The sequence below is a fragment of the Hydra viridissima genome, unplaced genomic scaffold, assembly GCF_058129835.1.
Source record: "Hydra viridissima isolate aposymbiotic clone 2 unplaced genomic scaffold, HvirCarnegie_v1 scaffold_2, whole genome shotgun sequence".
Classification (NCBI taxonomy): domain Eukaryota; kingdom Metazoa; phylum Cnidaria; class Hydrozoa; order Anthoathecata; family Hydridae; genus Hydra; species Hydra viridissima.
The window spans coordinates 11493862-11516777 of record NW_028324301.1 but is presented as its reverse complement, the minus strand read 5'-3'; the positions used below and the strand labels follow the sequence as shown (position 1 = coordinate 11516777).

Here is a 22916-nt window from a genome sequence, read left to right as displayed (position 1 = left end):
ATTTAATTTGTAAAAAGAATATAAAGTTAAATAAATATAAAAGTGTAAATAAAAATATACTAAATTTTATAAACTTTATTACTAAATATTATTTAAAATGCTCCCTGTTCATAACTCCATCACCTTACTTATCTTTCTTTTTTGTGGTTACTTTTCATTTTTTTCAACGATTTGTAAATAATTTGTAATTTTACGTTTTTCACTTTTTGATTTAGTTTAAGATTTGACTATCAGAAATTCTACAAAAACAAGACTGATTTCTCCAATTATGATAATAAGCGTTATCAACAATGGAGTTTTTCCAGATTATGGCTTTAAGAAAATGCAGCGAAGAAACCCGTTTAAAAATATTGTTAAAACCACGATTTTTCCTACCGCAGCAAACTTATGACGTAAAGTTAAATATTGAATAAGATTAGATCGCTAGTAAAAAAAACTGCGAATCAAATGATCGATTATTTTAATTATCGAAATCTGACGAATTTAACTAAATTTGTTAAACTTCTCACAAAACTCTCGGAAATGTCGCAGCAGTCGTAAAGTTTTGTGACATTTCCAAATGTTTAAAAGAATTTTATGTCTATTTCAAGTTAAGAGATATAAAATTCTTTTTATATCTCTTAACTTGAAGAAGTTTATTCTTATCTTTTACGATGAAAGCAAATATTTGCTCAGAATTTTTGTATTTTTACAGAAAAACGGCTGCACTAAATGAGTACATTTCTAAAATTTCTGAACCTTGGATTATCTAGAGCATCCCGCCATCGGAAATTGCGTAAATGCGTAAATTCCGATGTGAGAAATAGTTTATAAAGGTGACTCCGATGTGATGCCATGGTGAGGAATGGTATCACATCGGAGGTGCGATGCAGTCCGAGGCCGATGGGGAGAATTTCACGCACTCTCCGATATATTTCGAGATTAACGCATTATCGTACGATATTTTTGCGTAATTTCACAATAAATCGTATTTAAAGTGTAAACTCGTAATATTGTGGTATTTCCGATGTATTTATCTATGATTACGAAGTTTTCGCAAAATTACAGCAAAATTTTGCAAGCCACCACAAACCATCGGAAAATATCGGAAAATAAAAAGATTAAATCACATCGGAGTCACCTTTATAAACTGTTTCTCACATCGGAATTTACGCATTTACGCAATTTCCGATGGCGGGATGCTCTAGGATTATCTTTTATAAACCGTTCAGGATCGCCCCTCTAAAAAAAAACCAGCAGTAGTTAGCTAACGTAATTGTGTTAACGGAGAATTTGCACAAAAAGAGCATTTTTAAATTTCATTTCAATAACACAACATAAAAATTATGACAACGTAGCAATAAGTACAAAGATCAATTATGAAAAACAACTGAAACAATTGAGATTTTAAATTGTATTTAAGGGGACCAGCGTCTAAAGAGGTTATTCACCACCGAGTAACTTTATATTTCTATTTGGTCGATTCATCAAAATATGACAAAAATAGAGCAAGTTTTTAAAAAATAAAACTTTTTACAACTCATCTCGTTACTTCATAAACATCATCCTCCTCTTGTAACTTTTACAAACCATCCTCATCTTGTAACTTTTACGCCGTTGCTATACGCAGACCATTGGTTTGAAGAAGATTTTTAATTAGCTTATCAATTTTTAGCATAAGCATAAATATTAAGAATGTTTAAAATTACAAAACTTTGGAAAAAGGAATTCATTTTTTTCCTATTATAGCTTTAAAACAAAAAATGGCGAAACTTGACGAAAAGCTTATTGAAAGCTCGACGAAAGGTTATCTTTGACTTATCAAATTTATTTTAAACTTTGTATAAAAATATCAATAATTGAAATTTTAAAAAAAAAGCAAAGTATTTGATAAACCGTTCCTGAAAGATCGTTATTTTCTTTTATCAGAGAACAGCAACCTGTCAAAAGCACGCTTAAAATTTTAATTATTGTTGTGGAAGAATGTATTTTAAACTCTCACTTACAACAAGTTTTTTGCTCTTTCTTTGAAACAAAATTCGGATTCTAAAAGACAGTTTGTTTTTTCAACTAAATCTCAAGAGCAGCGTGGAGCTTTTAGCCAAAAGTTTTGCATTTCTTTTTATATTAACTTCGATTTCTCAAATTAACTTCAGAGTTTTTTCACAATAAATTAAAATAAATTTTCTTAGGACTGGCTTTTTAAAATTTTGATACTCATATTCTAAACAATTTACAAATATATTTAAAATACAGGAGGGTTCCTCTTTATCAATACAAGCAACGATTGAATCTGATGTCTTAACTGTTTCACCTCGTTTGTCAAAAAATCGTCGCAACCCAACAAAATCTCTTCGACATGTCGCGCCAAAAATGTTGATATATCGTTTGTATTATTTGATGAGTATGGCCAACATAGGATGAGCATTGTAATAAAATGACTATCAGTAACAAGTTCTTTAGAATTATCAAACTCTAAACCTTGAAAACTCTCTTTTACACCAGTTATCCTATTTTCATCTTGTGTGCACTGGTCAGTTTTATGGGAAACAGACCTGCCAACTCTTTCAATACAGGAACAGCAACCTTGAATGGAGGTTACGTTATTTCTGGATTGAGCAAAATTGCTTTTTTTAAAGTTATTGACCATAGAATGTACAATCTGATAAATATCAGTTTTCTCTAATGATGTAAGCAGCTTTTGGACAGCAGAAATATGGTCATTTGGAAGAGTATTAATGCAAAATGTATTGAATTGAGTGTTAAAAATGGAATCACCTTCTAACAACTCTTTTAAGGCCTCATTTAAAGCTCCTAGAGTTCGTCTCATTGTTGCGTCTAAACTATCAAAGTTATTAACAGAGCTATTCCTTAAAAAAGCACGCCAAGATCTCATAAACTTTGCCATGCTGCTCTGTGAAACACTATTTGTGGCAATTGTTACACGGAATGTATTTGAGAGACGAAAGAGAAGTAGCGGCATTTCCTCAGTTTTTCGAAGAACAATGTAACCTCTTGGCAGACCTAAATATTATCTTTTAATATATTATACATATATTATGTTTTTAAAAGAGTGTTACTAACAAAAGTTACATATTTTCATTCAGAAGTCAATATTATGTGTGTCAAAGAAAAAAAAATTATTTGTTGGCAACTTGCAAATTGTATGGAGTTTGCTGAGTATCTATTATGTTGAAGAAAAAGTTTGTACACCCTGCTAAAATAATATTTTTTTATATCAAGAATTTTCAATTCAAAGACAAACGAGTTATAGTTTGGCCAAATCTGAATGCTTCCAGATTGTTGTTAAGGTTATGGAGTATTTTAAAAAAATAGTGACTTTTTCGAAATAAATTTTTGTATAAAAAAAAAACATTATTTTTAAATGGCACACAAACGTTTTTTTTAACCTAGTATGTTAATCATAAAAATCTAAACATACCAGTAACTTCATCAAGTGCTTTCATAGCTTCCCATAAAAGATTAAGTTTTACCCAATGTGGTGGGTATTTAAATCTTGCCACATCAAAAATAAGAACCATATCTTTTCCAGGATGATAGGCACCTTAAAAAAAAAAAGTTATTAACAAAAAAAACTACACCTTGGAGCAATAATTTTTACTATTCATTCATTAAAAAAAACTACTTCTCAACTACATTTAAACAACAGTTTTTTTTTTTTTGGAAGGGGGTGGGGTGGGCTTTCCACCTTTTTTTTTTTTAAATTAACAAAATATTCCTATAGTTAGTGACATTTACAAAAGGAAGAACACATACAAAGAAGAGTGGAGAAACTAATGCACTTGCTGAAGTTTTAAATTTATTTTTGTCAATTGTTTACTTTTTTATAATTTACTTTAGGGAATAGTTTTTTTTTCAACTATAAAAAGCAACCTGAAAATATATGTTATTATCTGTAATAAGATATTATTTATTATTTATTAGATATTATTTTAACTGAAATGAGATAAAAAGTTTAAATACCAATTGGCGAGAAATGACCACCACCAGTTTGATTAAGGACTTTTCTTGAATATGAACATGTTAACACTTTGTCCTGTCCAGCACAAATCTCTTTAACAACTTCTCTAAAATTTTCTATTTTCTCATTTTCATCTGTTCTGACTACATTTAAATCAAGACTGTTACAAGTAGCAAGACAAACAAATTGATCTAAAGTAATTCCTTTTTGTTGAACCAAGTCTAAGGATAAACAACAGTCAAGCATTTCCTCATGATACCAACGCCAAGGTCCTTTCCAAACACGCTTAGGATCAACCTATATTTTAAAAAACAACTTGAATAAATCAAATTAGTAAAAAGTACTCAACTTCAAATTTTGATATTCTCTAGGTTTACACAAATTAAGTTTTATATTTTTTAAATGCAAAAAGTAAACAAAAACTTACAGCTAAACTGTTTAAAACCATAACCAAAGTTGATATTCCACAATATGCTGGTTCAGCTTGTGTTCTAAACTGCTCTGCTAAAGGAAAATATATGTTTGCACAACCAGATAATAATGACTCTTTAAAAACTTGTTTTCCTTCTTCACTACTGAATGCTAAACAGCTAGCAGGTAGTTCTCGTCTATAGTACTGTTCATTGCTATTCATGTTCACTGTCTGCTTATCTTCTAAGAACCAAGGTCCAGCTTTACTCAAATTTGGTTGTAAAGCGTATTGTAGACCAGTGACATGATGGAATGCCTAATTTAAAAATTATAACTTACTGGAAATAAAAATATATATATAAAAAAAAAGAAAAACTAAAACTCAAATAAAAAATATTTATAGTTAGATAACTGAGTATACAACTGAAAATGATCATGTTATATTAACACTTTATCACCAATTTATGATTATATTTACACCATTTTCTTGCAAACACTCCCACATTTGCACATAAAAAACTAATTTAAATTTTACAGAAACTTACAACTTGAGTTTTGCACCATTTCTTGGCAAAGCTGATTGAGCTTTTAACATATTTCATAAAAGAGATTTCTTTCAAATTTCTAAAAAGAAAAAGTTTTACAAATTCAATTGTTTAAAACTCTGAACTTGGCTGTTAATTTAGAAATTTGTATACAGGGCTAGTAGGTGCTTTGTACCACTGTTAGATGCAATGAAGAGGGGAGAGCCCAAAGATAGAATTAATTGCTTACAACTTATTTAAACCTTTTCAGACTAAATATAGTAAAGAGCTGACCTGAATAAAATTTTATTCCCACCTGTATTTGAATTGAATAATCGAAATACTTAACTGAAGTAATTTTTTTTATTAACTTGTGATATCTGCAATTAAGCTGTACAATAACTAAACACAAAACCCATATTTTTCATAATTTCACTAGGGAGCTATTTTTGTAATATCAGGCATCTTAATATTGTTACTTATCATTTTTAACTTCAAAATATTGAACCACCAAATGTACATTCGTTTTGGAATTCCAAGCTGACATACGAAAATCCTATCACATTAAATTAAAAATACATTAAGTGTTAAAATATGTTACATGTTTAACAGTATATACGTGTTTAATAGTAAATATAAATGCTGAATTAAACTGAGTGTTCGCACTAATATTTATTAAACTTGAAATTCTATATAAATGTGTCAGACTAGAAGCGTTCACAAGGTAGAGGTTGTGTCTGGTGTTTTAAATCACCTTCTATTGGAAAAAATTATTATTTAATTAACTATAGTAATAAGTATAAAAATATCAGTTATTAATATTAGGTATTTATGTATAAAAACATTTAAAATTTTTTGAAAACTGAAAAATAATTACACTGAATGTTTTAAAAGATTTTTAAATATATTGCAAAAAATAAGTTGCACTGATTGCAAGTGTACCTTTTCGGAAGCACCGCATTGACACTTAACAGTCCACTCGAATCGTAATCTGCCTTTTATCCCCCTCCCCTTTTGTTTCTTGCGAAATTGATTACACAGGTCTATAAAAAACTAGATTGATAACACAGGTCAATAAAAAATTTATTGCATCAAATTTGACACACACTCATAATTCTGATACTGTGAATTTAAATCTGGCATCAGATTTGTATGCCAAGCTACAGCTTTTTTGCAAAACATAAGAAATAATTCTGAAAAGCAGATTTGAAACTCATTTAGAAATGCTAGGATGTTTAAAAAGTTTTAGGTTGTTTACAAATATAAAACAAAAATAGAAAGCAGATGAAAATAAATGTGAACTGTTTAAAATTAACATTTTATAAATATCAAAGTTTCAATAAAGTTATAAACTTTTTATTGATCAATAACAAAATAATGTAAACTTTAAAAACGACGGCAGGCGAAGGTTTGATTAAAAATATTTAATGAGAAAGAAACTTTTGCTTGTTGCTCTTTCGTTTATAAAATTTTCCTGGGTCATCTTGCTTGATGCTCTAAAAATAGTCTGCCATCATGTGCCTGTTCCAACGTCCTTGATAACGATCTTCGATTGTGTTAAGATCCTGGTAGAACTGCTTTCCTTGTTCTTCACTCACATCTCTAAGATTTTCAGAAATCTTATCAAGATGAATATCTATAAAATGAAGTTTTATACTCATTTTGAAAGCCATAATCACAAAAAGCTTTAAACATTTCATCAATTACATCTGCATAGTTTTTTACTTTTTTATTTCCCAGAAAGTTTTTTACAATAACCACAAACGACAACGTTTTCTCTTTGCTATCGATTGTTTCAATGAATTCTTTATCACTTACAAGATAGCAAACTTTTGACCCGTTAAAAACTCCTGCCTTTTTTTTCTCTTTTGACAAACTTGCTAATGCTGTAACTATGTACTGAAAGCAATCACTATCATTTTTCAGTGCTTTAAGAAATTGTTTCATGAATTCAAGTTTAAGAAGGAGTGGCGGAAAAACTATTTTTTTCAACTAACAATTGGTTCATTCACAATATTTTGCATGCTCACTGTGAGAGTGTTGCGAATGGACCATTCTTTTTGTATCCAGTGTTGATTTTTTGCTGAGAAAGGAGGAGAATGTAAACCATTTTTAGATCTACACAAATAATCTAGTTGTGTTTGTGATATTTAATCAAGTTAAGCACCATTTTAATGTCATTGTAAGTCTCTCGCAAATAAACAGAATGACCAATTGGTACAGAACCAAAAATATTGCCGTTGTGCAAAATGTTGCATTTGAGGCTTCGCTTTGAGCCATCGATAAGATGTCTCCATTTTGTTGGCTCATACACAGAAATACCCAACTTTAATAGAAGACCTGAAATATAATGACAGAAAACAAATAAATTGGCTTCTGAAAAAAAATTAACAAAGGTTTCATCTCTTGTTCTACAGAAAGAAACTTTTGCAAAGCTATCAAGTGGGTTCTTTTCCTTTAATCGAGACGCTAATAATTCTGCTGCTTGCTTAGAAAGTTCTAAATCACGTACTAAGTATTTTTTCAGTTCTATCTGACTAAAACACTGAGGCAAATTGAATTTTTTAGCATTAGATGAGAAGTCTTCCAAATCTGATATAAAATGTAGTTGACATGGTTTGTTCATCTTCTGACAAAAATTGCCATCAAAAATTGGAACTGAAATCTCGTCAGAATGTTGATTTGGTCTAATAGCAAAAAGAATGTTGGGATAAGCTATTTTCGCCTCTTTATTTTGCCAATACCAGTGTTAACAAGACAAAAATAGGAGTCGTCAATGTAGTTTAGTGGTTCTCTCCAAACTATAGGGGCTCCAAAAGAAAAGTTCTTTCTTTTTCCTTTTGTATAATCTCAAAGACTTTTTTCACAAATATGGCACACAGAATGTGAAGCCCACTTTTTATCTAGGTCACCAAGTTTAATATTCAAAAACGATTTATATGCTAGTTTTACAAAACTAGTAATAATTCGTCTTTTTTGAACAAGTGTATAACAACCAATAACCTTAACATCCGGATGAATTTTTTGTCAGTGACAATTAGCAAGATAATAATTTTTTATTATCAAACAAATAGAATAAATAATTTTTTCAATTTATTTATTCTATTTGTTTGTTCAGCTGCAATGAACAAAAGCTCACTTATTGGTAACTTACTTTTGCAACAAATCAAAATTTACAATTTTAACTTAACATAAAATTCATTTAGATTTTCTTTAAAGTTGGGCACTATTCTGATTCGCTCAACATCGAACGGTATATTATTATTCCAAATTGAAATGATAAAATTGGTTAAAAATCTATTTTCTAAATGAATAGCTATTATATACCTTTGATTAGGCTTATATTCACGAATCTTTCAGCTTGTCCTTTTGGTCGGCTAAAGTTCCTTAAGGGATAAATCCTACCTAGCTGATAAAAATTGATACATTTGAAGAAATTTATCAAACTAATCTCTCTCTCTCTTTTCTTAGATGAGGTGGTTAAATTTTTTAATATTTCTTCATAACTTAACTTTGAATATCCTAGAATCCTTGTTGCTCTTTATATTGTACTCTTTCAATAAGGTTGATATCTTTTTTCAGAAAAAGACTCTAAAAAGAAGACATGTTTTAGATAAGGACTGTGAAATCTCGAGGATTAAAAGCTGATCGTTTGGAGAGATAATATATATTTTAACTAGTACAAATGCAAGAGTTTCTATGCTGCTCCACCAACAGATTATATAATAAAAAAGAAGTCTGTGGAGAGCACGCCCCAATAAATTAACAATAATAAAAATAGTTAAGTTACAAATACCACATTTAACAACACCCACACACAATAATTAAATAATAAATATCACTTTCAACATGCTTCTTTACAATAATTAATTTTTTACTATCACTTTTAACACACTTCCCCTGTTGACTTGTCAACAATATTTGTCTTTTAATTGTCTTAGACATTGTCCATTAAGAGCTGCCTGTCGGGTTGGACGTTAATTAATTGACCTGAGCGCCCCATCATTCTGTCCAATCTCGGTTTCAACTGCACAGACATTTTTTATCATCAATTATCATCTTTATCTATGCTATCTTGTTCAATATCGATCTCCAGAGGAATTAATTTTTGGACAGGTCGGAAATATATCTTGAATGTTCCTTTTTTTGATATAACCTTTAATTTTGCTCCACGAATTTCTTTGTCTTTTTCTTTAATAACTTCCACAACTCTTGCCTTTCTCCACTGACTTCTGTGTGTCATATCTTTGTCATTAATTAACATAACATCATTTACTTTTAGTACCTTTTCTTGCTTATTATCATTAAAATTATTATATAAATGTTGTTCCCGCCTTAAAATGACTTAAGGGCCCCTTAAGGGTCCCTTAGTGGTTCAGGGTATTCTAAGGGCAAATTTTCTCGAACATTTTTTTACCAAAACTTAAAAATAGCAGCTTACATTTCATTTCAGCACTAAATTCGAATATTTTTGATGATTTTTTAAAATTAGGGTGTGTTTAGGGCAGATCCTAATAAGGGGTGGCTTAGGGCAAAATTCGGGCTAGCCCAAAATCGGCTCTAATTTTCTGGAATTTTAAAACTCGGAAAAAAACGATTTAACAGAACAATTTTGCACCCTTCAGAGAGAAACACCGTAAAGCTCATATTGACGTTGTTTCCTTAAAATATTGTAAATATTGTTTGAGTAAGGGTTCATTATCGAAATTGTAAATTTCGAAAATTTTTGATTAAAACGGTACCGAAATACTTCTTTTTTTTCGAAATCTATAAAAACTTATGAAAATAATCGAACTAGCCAAATTAATTTCGGAAATAAAAAAGGAATTTCGAAATGTGAAATTAATTTCGAAATAAAAAATTGCACTTCGAAAACTGAAATTAATTTCGAAAGAAAAAACAGAATTTCGAAAAGTGAAATTAACTTCGAAAAAAAAAAGTGTATTTCGAAAAGTGAAATTATTTTCGAAAGAAAAAACAGAATTTCGAAAAGTGAAACTAATTTCGAAAGAAAAAACAGAATTTCGAAATGTGAAAATAATTTCGAAAAAAACCAAACAATATATGATAAGCAAAATTAATTTCGAAAACAAAATTAGATTTCGAAAAGTTTATTTAATTTCAAGAACAAAGAAAAATAATTTTGGAAATTTAAAATTATTCCAAAAAGTAATTTTAATACCTTATATTTTACTTGCATAATAATATTGAAATAACCGGGTGCCTAAATAATTTACCACGGGGTGTTTCGGCAGGTAGACCTTTTATTATATATTATATGTATATATTGGCAAAATATATATTATATATATATGTATATATGACAAAATAATACTATTTTGGTAAATATAAGGTGGCACACAACTGAAAACGAGTTTTTTTTTTTAAATAATCAAAATTATGATTTTTTCTTTTTGATGACAATAAATTTATATTTATTGCCATCAAAAAGAAAAAATCATAATTTTGATTATTTATTAATTTTGATTATTTTGATTAAAATAAAATAAAAAACAGCTACTTTTTTTTTTTTTTTAAATTTTACCATCCATAATGGCCAAAAATGTGTTGTAAAACACGTGTTTTCAAAAAACAAGAACCTTTTTTTTTTACTTCGCTAAAATTTTATTTCCACCCCACCAAGTGACACCTACTAGCGCAATGATTGAATACTGGTGTTTTTTCCAGACTGGAAAAGAAAATAAAGACTGGAAAGAAAACAACTTGTCATTAATTAAATTGTCTGTAAAAAATTTCATCAGATAAACAAAAAAGAATACAAGTGTTTTAAATTACTAAGAAGTTCAATTCGAACTCTTTTAACAAAACATTATTTGATAAAGAAATGTTTTTTATTATTTGTTTTCTTTAATAAAAACTAACTGCTTCAATAAGCTCGGCGCAAGCCGGTTCTGCAGCTCCGTATCTATTAAACCGGTTGAACTAAATAAGCATTCTGATGGCACCGATGTCGCTGGAACTGAAAATATTACCCGTGCAATTTGTGTCAAAATCGGAAACAATTTTTGATTTGCTCGGAAAAATTCGATGGCACTATTTTCGTAGCTCTGAAAGTATTGCAGACTGTAATCGTTTATTTCTTTTTCAAGTTTATCATTGTTTTCAATTAAATTAAAACATGATTTATCTGTTACTAGTTCAATTAAGTTAATTGGCTTTCGTCTTTTGTTGTTAACTAAAGTATTAGTATTTGCAAACGGTGGCGTTGACGATTGCTGAAATGTTTTTATGGTATTGTCAGTTGAGCTGTTTGATGAGTTTAAAGTGTTATTTAAACAATTTGTTTCAACTGTTATATTAATTTCTTCGGATTCTTTTAGATGCATTTCATAAAATGTTTTTATAAACATTTTTGCCTTTGTAATGCATTCATGTCTATCGACATCACTTTTGATAAACTCAAATTTACGAAACTTGAAATCAAGAAAAGTAGCTGCTAAGAAAAAGTCATTAGCAAAAATGTATTTAAAACGCCCTTTTAGAGACCTTAACAATTCCTTTTGAAAAGTCTTAACTAGTTCTGTAAAAATGGGTTGCGATTCAAGTATTCCATTTAGTAGAGAATACAATGTTGGAAACAGAAATGTTACTGTAACATATTTCTTTCCGCTAAAAAGTTTTGTTAGCTCTTTAATTGGGTGTAACAAATCACATAAATCCTCCAGCACCTTAAATTCATTAGCAGTGGGAAGAGAGTCTTTTATATTTTGGTATTCGATGCTTATCATATCCAACGCAGTTTTATTAGTTAATATAGATTCAATCATATCGAATTGGCTATTCCAGCGAATAGCTATATCCTGTACTAACTTTATTTTAGTTTCATATCGAAGTGTTTCTTGAACTTCTCTTAACTTTTTTTGTAACATCTTCGAATGCTTAAATAAACCAACAATGTGCCTGCAGGATGAAATTACCTTGGCGATTTCCAATTTTCCTTCGTTAATTTTTTCAATTTCTTTAACTTCACTTTCCGTAATTTCTTTATTAATTAATTTTCCATTACCGTCGTAATCTTTTACTTCGTAACGCTTTGACCCATTTTTTAATTTTTTTACTTTTATATCTCTCGTGTTTAGAAGATCGTTAATCACAAGATTCAAACGGTGACCAGCACATGGAATCTTAAGAACATTATCATCAAATTTATTTACTGCAGAGAAAATGCACCTGAGTCAGTAACCAGTGCAAAAATCTTATTACTGATTGACCATTCACTGAAGATTTCGTTTAACGTACTAAATAAATATTCAGCTGTTTTCATTTCAGACATAAGCCTAAGATCCAGGTTTCGGTCAACCAGAATCATATTTTTGTCAATAAAATGACAAGTCACACCAAGGTAACTGTTTTTACTCAATGATGACCAACCATCACAAGTAATTGTAATGAATTGGCATCCCTTCAATTCTAGCATTAAAATTGATTTTAGGTTGTCCGTAATTGATGGAATTAATTTCTTGCTCACCGTATTTATGCATGGCATTTTGTAGCTTTTGTTTAACTCACTAACTAAATTTACAAAATCTGGATGACGTACTATCGAAATCGGCTGATCAGTACCAACGATAAAGTTCAACAATAATTTATTTAATTTTTTATGACCAGTCTCTTCAAAACCATACTCATTACCGCTCTCAATATCGGATATATCGTCATCGTTGAGTAAAATTGTTGATTTTTTAGATATTTTTGAATTAATGCAATGATCAATTGATAAATGGGATTGGATTGAACTTGTCGAACTGTTGTAAGGTAGAATCTTATTTGTTTTTGACCTGTTTATTCAAACTAAAAACCAAGTAGTTTTTTTACTCGTACGCATATAACAGATATTAATAAATTAGTTACTTATGCTATAAGTAAACTTGTGACACATGTTATTTCACTTAGGTTATCGAGCGATTAAGGAGGTTATTATAACTTTATTTACATTTTTAACCACTAGAGAGTAATTAGCCGTTTACGTTGCAACAATTATTTCATATGCGTGCGTTAGGGGCCTTAAGGGAATTGCTAGACGATAATTCGTCTGACTTTTTTTTCCCGTGAACTTTGGGAAGTCAGACGAGAAAACTTTGGTTTTTGCGCTAATGCAATTTATCATCTACCAGAATCCTATTCAGAAGCAATATGACAAACGAAAAGGATAATTTAGAGCTTTTAAAATAATTTGTGATTTATTTTTTATCAAATCTTTGAAGGATTACCAAAAAGAAGCTTTAATAGCTCTCAGCAATCGCATAGGTTGTTTTGTTTGCCAACCAACAGGCTGTGAAAAACATTAATTTGAAAGTACAAAATACGGGTTTATAAAATATATTTGACGTTTATTTAAATTTGGCAAAATGGTTGATAATTGGTTGAAAATAGTTGATTTTTAATAATTGATTTTTAAAAAGTTTATTACCCCCGTTTCTCGTCTGACTTCCAAAGGTTCACGGGGAAAAAAAGTCAGACGAATTATCGTCTAGGGAATTGCATATTATAACTTTTAAATATCGTGATTTATCATTTAGGAAAAGCGCACGAACTTTTCCGTAAATTCTAAATCTAAAGTTTAAACTTACGTTATGCAAATTTAAAATTAAAAAGTTTTTAAACTAGTGTTGTTATCGACTTCGACTAAATCGACTAAAAGTCGACTAGTCGAAAGTCGAAATTAGTCGACTTTGAGAAATCTAAGAGTCGATCTAATCAAGGACGTATTAATAGATGGACGTTCAACGCATTGTTATAGATCAAAGGTGCCGCCAATTAGCCAAAAACTATGCGTGTTACCGTCAATTTTCTAAATTCATGATACAGATACTCCGACTTCTACCCGTCAAATTTCCGTCAAAAAACCTCCCTCAGTAAACCCATTATAATTATGCATTTACTAAAGCTTATGGTTATAAAAGACAAAAAAATTAATAAAGAATAGTTCACAAATCTGAAAAAAGTTGATTTGAGCTATGAACTTTGCTTAATAAAAATTTAGCTGTGTTTAAACTTTAACGTCTAAAACTAGGCTTTTGCAAAAAGGCTATGTTTGGTTTACTAGAATGGATAGAGTAAAGTGAAACAAATTTTCCTTATTAAATTGAAGCTGCTATGATATAGTTTAAAGGTCGAAAAAGATATTTTTAGTGTTCTTTTCACCCCACTCTCAGATTATGCTTCCCACTTTAAGGTTCAAATCATAGAGTATTTCTTATTTTTGTCGGAAATGTTGATCTAATTTGCCTCGCTTTTTTTTTTCTCTTGAATTTGTGATTTTTTTTTTTCGTGAACGACCTAGTTTAGATACCTAAACTGCATTTTGTCTAAAGGTATTCTAACTAAAAGCATCTTAAAGTTTATAAAATACTATTCGTTTCAGGAGTTGGAAAGATATATAAAGTATGTATTTTTAATGAGCATTTTTGTTTAAGCATTTTTAAACTGTCATATAGAGCTACTTTAAGTTATAATGATCTTATTTTTTTAATTATTACTGTTGTTACTAATAGTAATAACAGAAATAATAAAAATGATAAGACCATACTTTTAGTTGCATATTCTTGAGCCTTCTACAAGTGATGCATATCCTTATTTCTAACCTTTTCTAAATATTATATCAAAAGTTGTAATCTTATATTCATATTTATTATCTCATTACAGGATAAATAATGAGTCTTTATGAGGAATATTTAAAACATTTATGTAGAAAGTGTGGCTGCATAATAAAGCAGGATAGTCACTATCAAATAAAACCTTTTGTTATCTATAAACAAGCAATTCGTAGCTTTTACAAGCTGGATACAACCTCAGACTATCAAATAGTTCATCCTGAATATTTATGCAAATCATGTTATATGGTCTTATACAGGTTAGATTTAAAATCAAAAAAAGGTTTTGAAGTTGAGAGGAATGATAAATTCTTCACTTTTTCTGAAAAACCTGTTATGCATGTAACACACTCACAAGAGTTGGAAGAAATAAAAAAGTACATGTGATAAGTATTCATCAACAGTTAAAAGCATTTTCATCAAAACATGGTTTTGACTGTTACAATGAAAATAATAAAAATTATTTTGTAATAGTTAAAATCAATAGTTATTGCCAATCAAATGGCATGTGGAGACTAATTGTTTTAAATCGTGAAGTGCCATTATCCATTAATATTAACAAATCTCTTCCAGATCAACTAAATCTTCAATCTGCTAATATTATATTCTCCAAAATTTCATGCATAAACATCTGTAAATGTAATAATGACTTCCAGTATCTTTTTTTGTAATCAGAAATAAATTTTCTGATTTTAAAAATTTCCAAAGCACATCAAATGAGGATGTTGGAATAATTGAAACAAGAGAAGGCAATACAGTTGAAAACTTTAATGTTATTAGACATAGAGGTTGTTCATTAATATGTTTAGAAGTCTGTTGTGATTTTAGTACCATCTACCATACTAACTTGGCTGTAATGGAACCCAGGTTAAAGAGAAATGTCAATCATCTATTACCTTTAACTAGCCATTTTTTAACTGTGTACATTTTCTTACACCAGTATATGTAAAAAATGTAATAAAGACAACTTGCATTCTTCTATATGGAAGTTCAATAGTACATTACAACAATTTACAGTTTTGAATAATTTCTTTTATCAAAATTAAGAGTTATTACAATATTTTCATAATCTGGGAGTATTTGCAAATATAAATTAGCACCCGTTTAGGCGTTAAGCTCCACAACATGTGAGTACAAGCACACATTTAGTGGCAATGTAACATTTCTTTTCATGCTTTTTAAAATTCGATTCTCTAAGATATTTATTGTAACATTTCAGACAGGTAAATTTAGTTATTAAGCGTTCTTCTGTTTTTCAGCATTTTGGTTTCTTCTGCAATCAGCTTCTCTGTAGGAATTGCTGGTGGTATGAGCTCCAATTCAAAATCCTCTGATAACAATTCCGCTAACTCTTCAAGATCTATCTCAATAAAATCAACAACAACTAATTCAATTTGGTTATCAATACTTTCAAGCAAAAAAGAATAATCTTGATTAATAGCAAAGTTTTCTGTCATACTCATTTTATGTGTCGATGCTCAGTAAAATACTTTTAAAAATATTTTTATTGGATAGTCGAGACCATCTTTTTCCGACGTCGAAAAAAATAAAAATACTCCCCGGTTTCGCAATTATCACCTATTGTTTCGCTTTTGTTATCTAAACAATAGCGTAACACGCATATCTTTTTTATAAAACAATGCGTTGAACGTCCATCTATTAATACGTCCTTGATGTCTAATAACTTTAAACAACCTTTATGTCTAATAACTTTAAAGTTTTCAACTGTATTGCCTTCTCTCGTTTTAATTATTCCAACATCCTCATTTGATGTGCTTTGGAAATTTTTAAAATCAGAAAATTTATTTCTGATTGCAAAAAAAGATACTGGAAGTCATTATTACATTTACAGATGTTTATGCATGAAATGTTGGAGAATATAATATTAGCAGATTGAAGATTTAGTTGATCTAGAAGAGATTTGTTAATATTAATGGATAATGGCACTTCACGATTTAAAACAATTAGTCTCCACATGCCATTTGATTGGCAATAACTATTGATTTTAACTATTACAAAATAATTTTTATTATTTTCATTGTAACAGTCAAAACCATGTTTTGATGCAAATGCTTTTAACTGTTGATGAATACTTATCGCATGTACTTTTTTATTTCTTCCAACTCTTGTGAGTGTGTTACATACATAACAGGTTTTTGTGTGTTCAAAAAAAGTGAAGAATTTATCATTCCTCTCAACTTCAAAGCCTTTTTTTGATTTTAAATCTAACCTGTATAAGACCATATAACATGATTTGCATAAATATTCAGGATAAACTTTTTGATAGTCTGAGGTTGTATCCAGCTTGTAAAAGCTAAGAATTGCTTGTTTATAGATTACAAAAGGTTTTATTTGATAGTGACTATCCTGCTTTATTATGCAGCCACACTTTCTACATAAATGTTTTAAATATTCCTCATGAAGACTCATTATTTATCCTGTAATGAGATAATAAATATGAATATAAGATTACTTCTTTTGATATAATATTTAGAAAAGGTTAAAAATAAGGCTATGCATCACTTGTAGAAGGCTCAAGAATATGCAACTAAAAGTATGGTTTTATCATTTTTATTATTTCTGTTATTACTATTAGTAACAGCAGTAATAATTAAAAAAATAAGATCATTATAACTTAAAGTAGCTCTACATGACAGTTTAAAAATGCTTAAACAAAAATGCTCATTAAAAATACATACTTTATATATCTTTCCAACTCCTGAAACGAATAGTATTTTATAAACTTTAAGATGCTTTTAGTTAGAATACCTTTAGACAAAATGCAGTTTAGGTATCGAAAGTAAGAAATTTTTTAACTAGGTCGTTCACGAAAAAAAAAAATCACAAATTCAATTTTTTGCATTATTAAACAACTTTATATTTAAACTGCATTATTAAACAACTTTATAACATATGACAATAATTATCATACTTAAATAACTTTATAGTTATGTGTTGCTTTTTTTTTTTTTTTTGCAGTCTTTGCATGTGATTATTAAAAATATTTGCATACAATGCCGATCCGATATACAGTGCCGATCCGTTCCGTTCTTTAACTAGGGCTCTAAGGATAATTAAATTGTGAGACCCTGCATATCTAAGTAGTGTATTTTAAAACTTATATTTACTTTTATTTTTTAGAATTATATATTTATCAAGAAATCACAGGGACTTATTAAATCATTGGGACCTAGCAAAATTTATCCTGCGTGGCGTTTATATTGTTTTGTTTCATTAATATCTAAGTTATATAATTTTAAAATATATAAAACAAACATAAATTACTTTATTTCTTTTATCAATTCCCCCCCCCCCCCCCCCTTTAACAACTCGACTAAATCGACTTTTAGTCGACTTAGTCGATTTCAAAAAAGTGCTAGTCGTTCAAAATATAATTTCAAAAATTTTAATATAAGTTCAAAAGTCGACTTTGTTCGACTTTTGAAAATATATTAGTCGATTTAGTCGACAGTCGAATTCTTTACAATGATATATTATATATACTAGATGTCTAACTTACGGGATTTTATTGGACGAAAAGTGAAGCCGCTTTTTATGTTTACAAATTGAATCCGCCATTTGTAATAAGAGCAAAAGCTATGTCCGACGTGCGAAATAAAAGTTAAAAATACATGTTTTTGCCCGAATTAGTAATGGCTTCCACGGCTTCACTTTTCGGATCGAAGTTAGACATCTAGTATATATAATATATCATTAATTCTTTAATAGTCGTAACAACACTAGTTTAAACTATAGTTTAACCACATTTTAGTTTTGAATTTAATTTTAAACTAGAAGTTCAAATTTTTCTTATTCAATAATTAATAAGTAAAAATTTCAATAATAAAAATTTATAAAATTTTATGTTCAAAATTTACAATTTAAACTGTTAACAAAAAAACTTAAATAGCTTTTGCTGTAGGTAGGTTTTATTCACTTTGAGAGGGCTAATAATTAATATGAAACATTTCACCTTGAATATGTAAGGGGTCATTCGCATATTATGTCACGCAAAAAACTTTTCAGATCCCCTCCTCCCTTTTCCACAAAACGTCACAAAATATCAACTCCCTATCTTATCCTGAGGGTTCTAACCCCTGTAATATTTCGAAGCAAGTTTGACAATTTCGAAAGTGAAAAAATGTTTCGGTAATATATTCAGATTTTGAAATCGCAAAAATATTTCGAAGCAAATTTGACAATTTCGAAAGTGAAAAAATGTTTCGGTAATATTTTCAGAATTTCGAAATCGCAAAAATATTTCGAAGCAAATTTGACAATTTCGAAATGAAAAAATCGTTTCGGTAATATTTTCAGAATTTCGAAATCGCAAAAATATTTCGAAGCAAATTTGACAATTTCGAAATGAAAAAATCGTTTCGATGCAAAATTAATTAGTTTGAAATTATTTCGAACTTACCGAAACAAAAATAGAGTTTCGAAAACTTTTTTTTTTTTTATCGAAAATTCAACTTTTGCTTCCGTGAACAACCTTAGTTTGAGTAGCTTTTTTTATGATAGTAATTAAGATATTTTTACGGATTTTATGAAGTATTAATTGTATGCAAAACTTAAGTAGAGGAGAGTTTTTTAGTATAAGAGAACATGTAGAATTGAAACGTTGTGTTCGCTGCGAGAAAGCTACATGGTTAGAAAATAGATTTGCTTCAAAGATTTTTGTCAATTCATATAACTTCTAAGTATTGATAGACAATCATGATGATCATTTTTTATTTGAACTATTTTAAATTAATTATTAAACATAATAAAGTTATAATCCTATAAAAGCAACTAAATATTTGTTGTATAAAATTAAAATGGCTTCAAGAACTGAAAGAAGAAAATGTCGTAATCAACTTGATATTTTTGTTTCAAGATTAAAAGGTAATACAGCAATATAAATAGGTAGCTAATAATCTTGATAATTTTAAAAATGTCAAGGTAATGTTAAAAAGTAATTATAGTACATTGTTGCTTTTATCTCATCCTATTTACAGACTGTCAGACAAGTATCTGACTGCCTTTTTTATCTAAACATTTGTAACTTTTTAAAAATATTTTTGGTGAAATATATTTATTTTAGGAGAATCTTCCAATTATATGATGCAGGGTGATCCTATTATAGAAGAGGAGATTTTTAAAATTGGTGAAGATAACTTTGATAGTATGCCCACTATTTTTGATGTTGTGCCTGGATTATATGACTTAATGGAGCACGTAAGCAATGAATGTAAATTAGGATTTCCTTTGTTTAATCTAAATTGTAAATTTTTGACACTAATACTCACCAAACACACACTACAAAAAAGATTGCTGTCAATTTTTTCACTAAGTGTAATTAGCCAAACTAATTAAACAAACTCATACATTGCTGTACCTTACAGTGCTAAAAGACCTATTTAAAAACAAATTGTTTTTTTCAGGTGAATTTCCATTAGAGAAAGTCATGAAAGTAAATGTGCTGATTCTTCTTCTTCTTATTATTATTATTGTTGAGTTTAATTATGTGTATACTAAAACTAACCTGTTTGTATATTTTAGTTACATATTATTATATGAAGAATAAAGCCCTCTATATTGGCTTAGAATTATTAATAGACTATTGAATTAATTACACTACAATTTATTCTTTATATTTTAATGGATAAATATCTAAGACCCGAACGATTTGACAGCAATCCCAATTCTGCATCAGCTTCCAAAGAATGGTTACACTGGTTTAGAACTTTTACAAACTTCATGAAAACAATACAAACAAAAGATAAATTAGATGTCCTCATTAACTATTTATCTCCTACTGTGTTTGACTATATTGCTGACATTCAATCGTTTGATGACGCTATAGAAATCTTGGAAAACTTATTTGTAAAACCTAAAAATGAATTATTTTCCAGACATCAGTTAGCTTCACGTAAACAATTATCTGGAGAATCTATTGATGAGTTTTTGCAGGCCTTACGTACACTCAGTAAAGATTGCAACTTTAAACAGGTTTCTGCTTCATAACATTGTGAAGAATACATACGTGATTCATTTATAAGTGGTCTAAGCTCTCATCATATTCGCCAACGACTACTAGAAAACTCTACTCTTAAACTTACTGAGGCCTATAATCAAGCTCGATCATTGGAAAATGCCCAAAGAAATAATGAAATGTATTCACATACAGAGTGTAGTAATGTCGCTACAATTAATAAACATTCTGAATGTATTACTGAGCTTGCTTCAGTTTCTACTAAGCCTAGTGGACTTTGTTATTTCTGTGGAAGTAAACGTCACCCTCGACAATCATGTCCTGCCAGAGATGCAGAACGTAACAATTGTGGTAAGAAAGGACATTTCAAGAAAGTATGCAAATCATCAAAGAACTTTGTCACGTCTGCTGCTGCTAACTTCCATGCACCAAATTTAGCCTCTATTACTTGCTCTTCTATCAACTCACTCAACTCTATTGTTCATATCTTTATTGCTTGGGTCAAGGTCAAGGTAAAAGCTCTTCTTGACACTGGAAGCGCTCTGACACATTTATAAGCAAATCATTATGTGACCTTTTAAAACTTAATATACTCCCTTCTAATAAAAGAGTTTCCATGGCTGATCCTTCCTTATCTTGTCAAGTTATAGGTAAAGTTTCAACTGACTTCACTTTATTTGGTATTTAGTACTCTAATATTAACTTTTTGGTTATACTCAACTCTTGTGAACAAATCATACTTGGTAGAGATTTCCTGCAGTTACACAAAAGTCTTAATATCAATTATGGTGGAAAAAAAGATTCTTTAAAAATCTGTTCTCTGAATAGTATTACAATGAAAGCTAGCACTCTTCTAAACCGATTGCTTCACCTTCTAGACGATATAATTCAGAGGACAAAGCATTCATTGAGCAAGAAACTAAAAAACTTTTGGAACTAGATATAATTGAACCCAGTAACTCTCCTTGGCGATCACAAATAGTTGTTACCAGGAATGAGAGACTAAAAAAACGCATGGTCATTGATTACTCACAAACAATAAATCGCTTTACACTACTTGATGCTTATCCTTTACCTAACATCAATGAATTAGTTAACTCTGTTACAAAATATACATTATTTAACACATTCGACTTAAAAAGTACTTATCACCAAATACCTCTCCTAGAAAGTGACAAGTATTATACTGCCTTTGAGTCCAATGGACATCTTTTCCAATTTAAGAGAATTCCTTTTGGCCTCACTAATGCTATTGCACAATTTCAAAGAATCATGGATAAGTTTATTCAAGAAAACAAATTAGAAGACACCTTTGTATATCTAGATAACTTGCTTGTATGTGGTACATCTAAATATAAACATGATACCAATTTAGAAAAATTTCTTGAAGCTTCTGAGAAAGCAATGTTTACCTTCAATGAAGAAAAGTCTATATTGTCTACTTCGAGTATAACCTTCCTAGGTTTTATATAAAAAATGGCTCTTTTTCTCCTGATCCAGATCGCTTAAAGCCATTAATTGATATGCCTGCTCCCACTGATAGTGCTTCTCTCCGTCGAGTCCTTGGTATGTTCTCATACTACTCTCAATATATCAAACATTTTTCTGACAAGATTCATCCTTTATCTCTAGCGTCTACCTTTCCACTGTCAACTGACGCTATTAAATGTTTCAATGAAATGAAAGAATTAATCTCTCAATCAGCTCTACAAGCTATTGATGAAAGTATACCTTTTGAGGTGGAAACAGATGCCTCTAATTTTGCCATAGCTGCTTCCCTTAATCAGGCTGGAAGACCAGTTGCATTCTTTTCTCGCAAACTTTCACCTACTGAAAGAAAACATTCTTCTGTTGAGAAGGAAGCTTATGCTATTGTTGAATCACTTCGAAAATGGAAACACTACCTTGTTGGTCGGCATTTTACTCTAGTCACCGACCAGCGCTCTGTCTCTTTCATGTTTGACAATAACAAGAGTGGAAAGATTAAGAATGACAAGATTTTGAGATGGAGGATAGAACTTTCAGCTATGATATAGTTTATCGCCCTGGACGTAACAATTTTGTTGCTGATGCCCTCTCTAGATCTTGTTGCTCTATGACTATAAACCAACCCTCTATTAAAGAACTACATGAATCTCTTTGCCACCCTGGAATCACCAGAATGTATCATTTTATAAAATCTAAAAATCTGCCTTTTTCAATTGATGATGTAAAAAAAACCATTTCTTCTTGTCAAATTTGTGCTGAAATAAAACCTAAATACTATGTAAGCAATTCTAACCACACTTTAATAAAAGCTTTTCAACCTTTTGAGCGACTAAGTATGGATTTTAAAGGACCTATTCCGTCTTCATCTAGCAATAAATATTTTTTCACAGTTTTTGATGAGTATTCAAGATTTCCCTTTGTATTTCCTTGTCATGATATTTCTA

At 29.6% G+C, this 22916-nt stretch overlaps 2 protein-coding genes across 4 annotated transcripts; one reads left to right on the top strand and one right to left on the bottom strand.

Annotated features, from left to right (window-relative positions):
* Positions 1–2162: 2162 nt before the first annotated feature.
* Positions 2163–6527, bottom strand: LOC145188197 (uncharacterized). 3 transcript variants are annotated; one of them, XM_090078955.1, is made up of 6 exons: positions 5839–6527; positions 4918–4996; positions 4389–4688; positions 3964–4258; positions 3422–3544; positions 2163–3003 (listed from the first exon to the last, which is right to left on the bottom strand). In XM_090078955.1, the coding sequence occupies exons 2-6, from the start codon at positions 4972–4974 to the stop codon at positions 2225–2227; spliced, it is 1554 nt and encodes a 517-aa protein (XP_089935081.1). In that variant the 5' UTR covers positions 4975–4996; positions 5839–6527; the 3' UTR covers positions 2163–2224. The 3 variants fall into 3 exon arrangements, with proteins under 3 accessions (XP_089935081.1, XP_089935082.1, XP_079920909.2); XM_090078956.1 differs by lacking the exon at positions 5839–6527 and adding an exon at positions 5213–5452; XM_080064783.2 differs by lacking the exon at positions 5839–6527 and having other exon boundaries at positions 4918–5206.
* A 12572-nt stretch (positions 6528–19099) lies between these two features.
* Positions 19100–22015, top strand: LOC149891909 (uncharacterized). Its single transcript, XM_090078028.1, has 5 exons — positions 19100–19394; positions 19594–19844; positions 20109–20478; positions 20527–20996; positions 21331–22015. Exons 1-5 carry the CDS (start codon positions 19328–19330, stop codon positions 21955–21957), a joined length of 1785 nt encoding a protein of 594 aa, XP_089934154.1. The 5' UTR covers positions 19100–19327; the 3' UTR covers positions 21958–22015.
* The last annotated feature ends 901 nt before the right edge of the window (positions 22016–22916 follow it).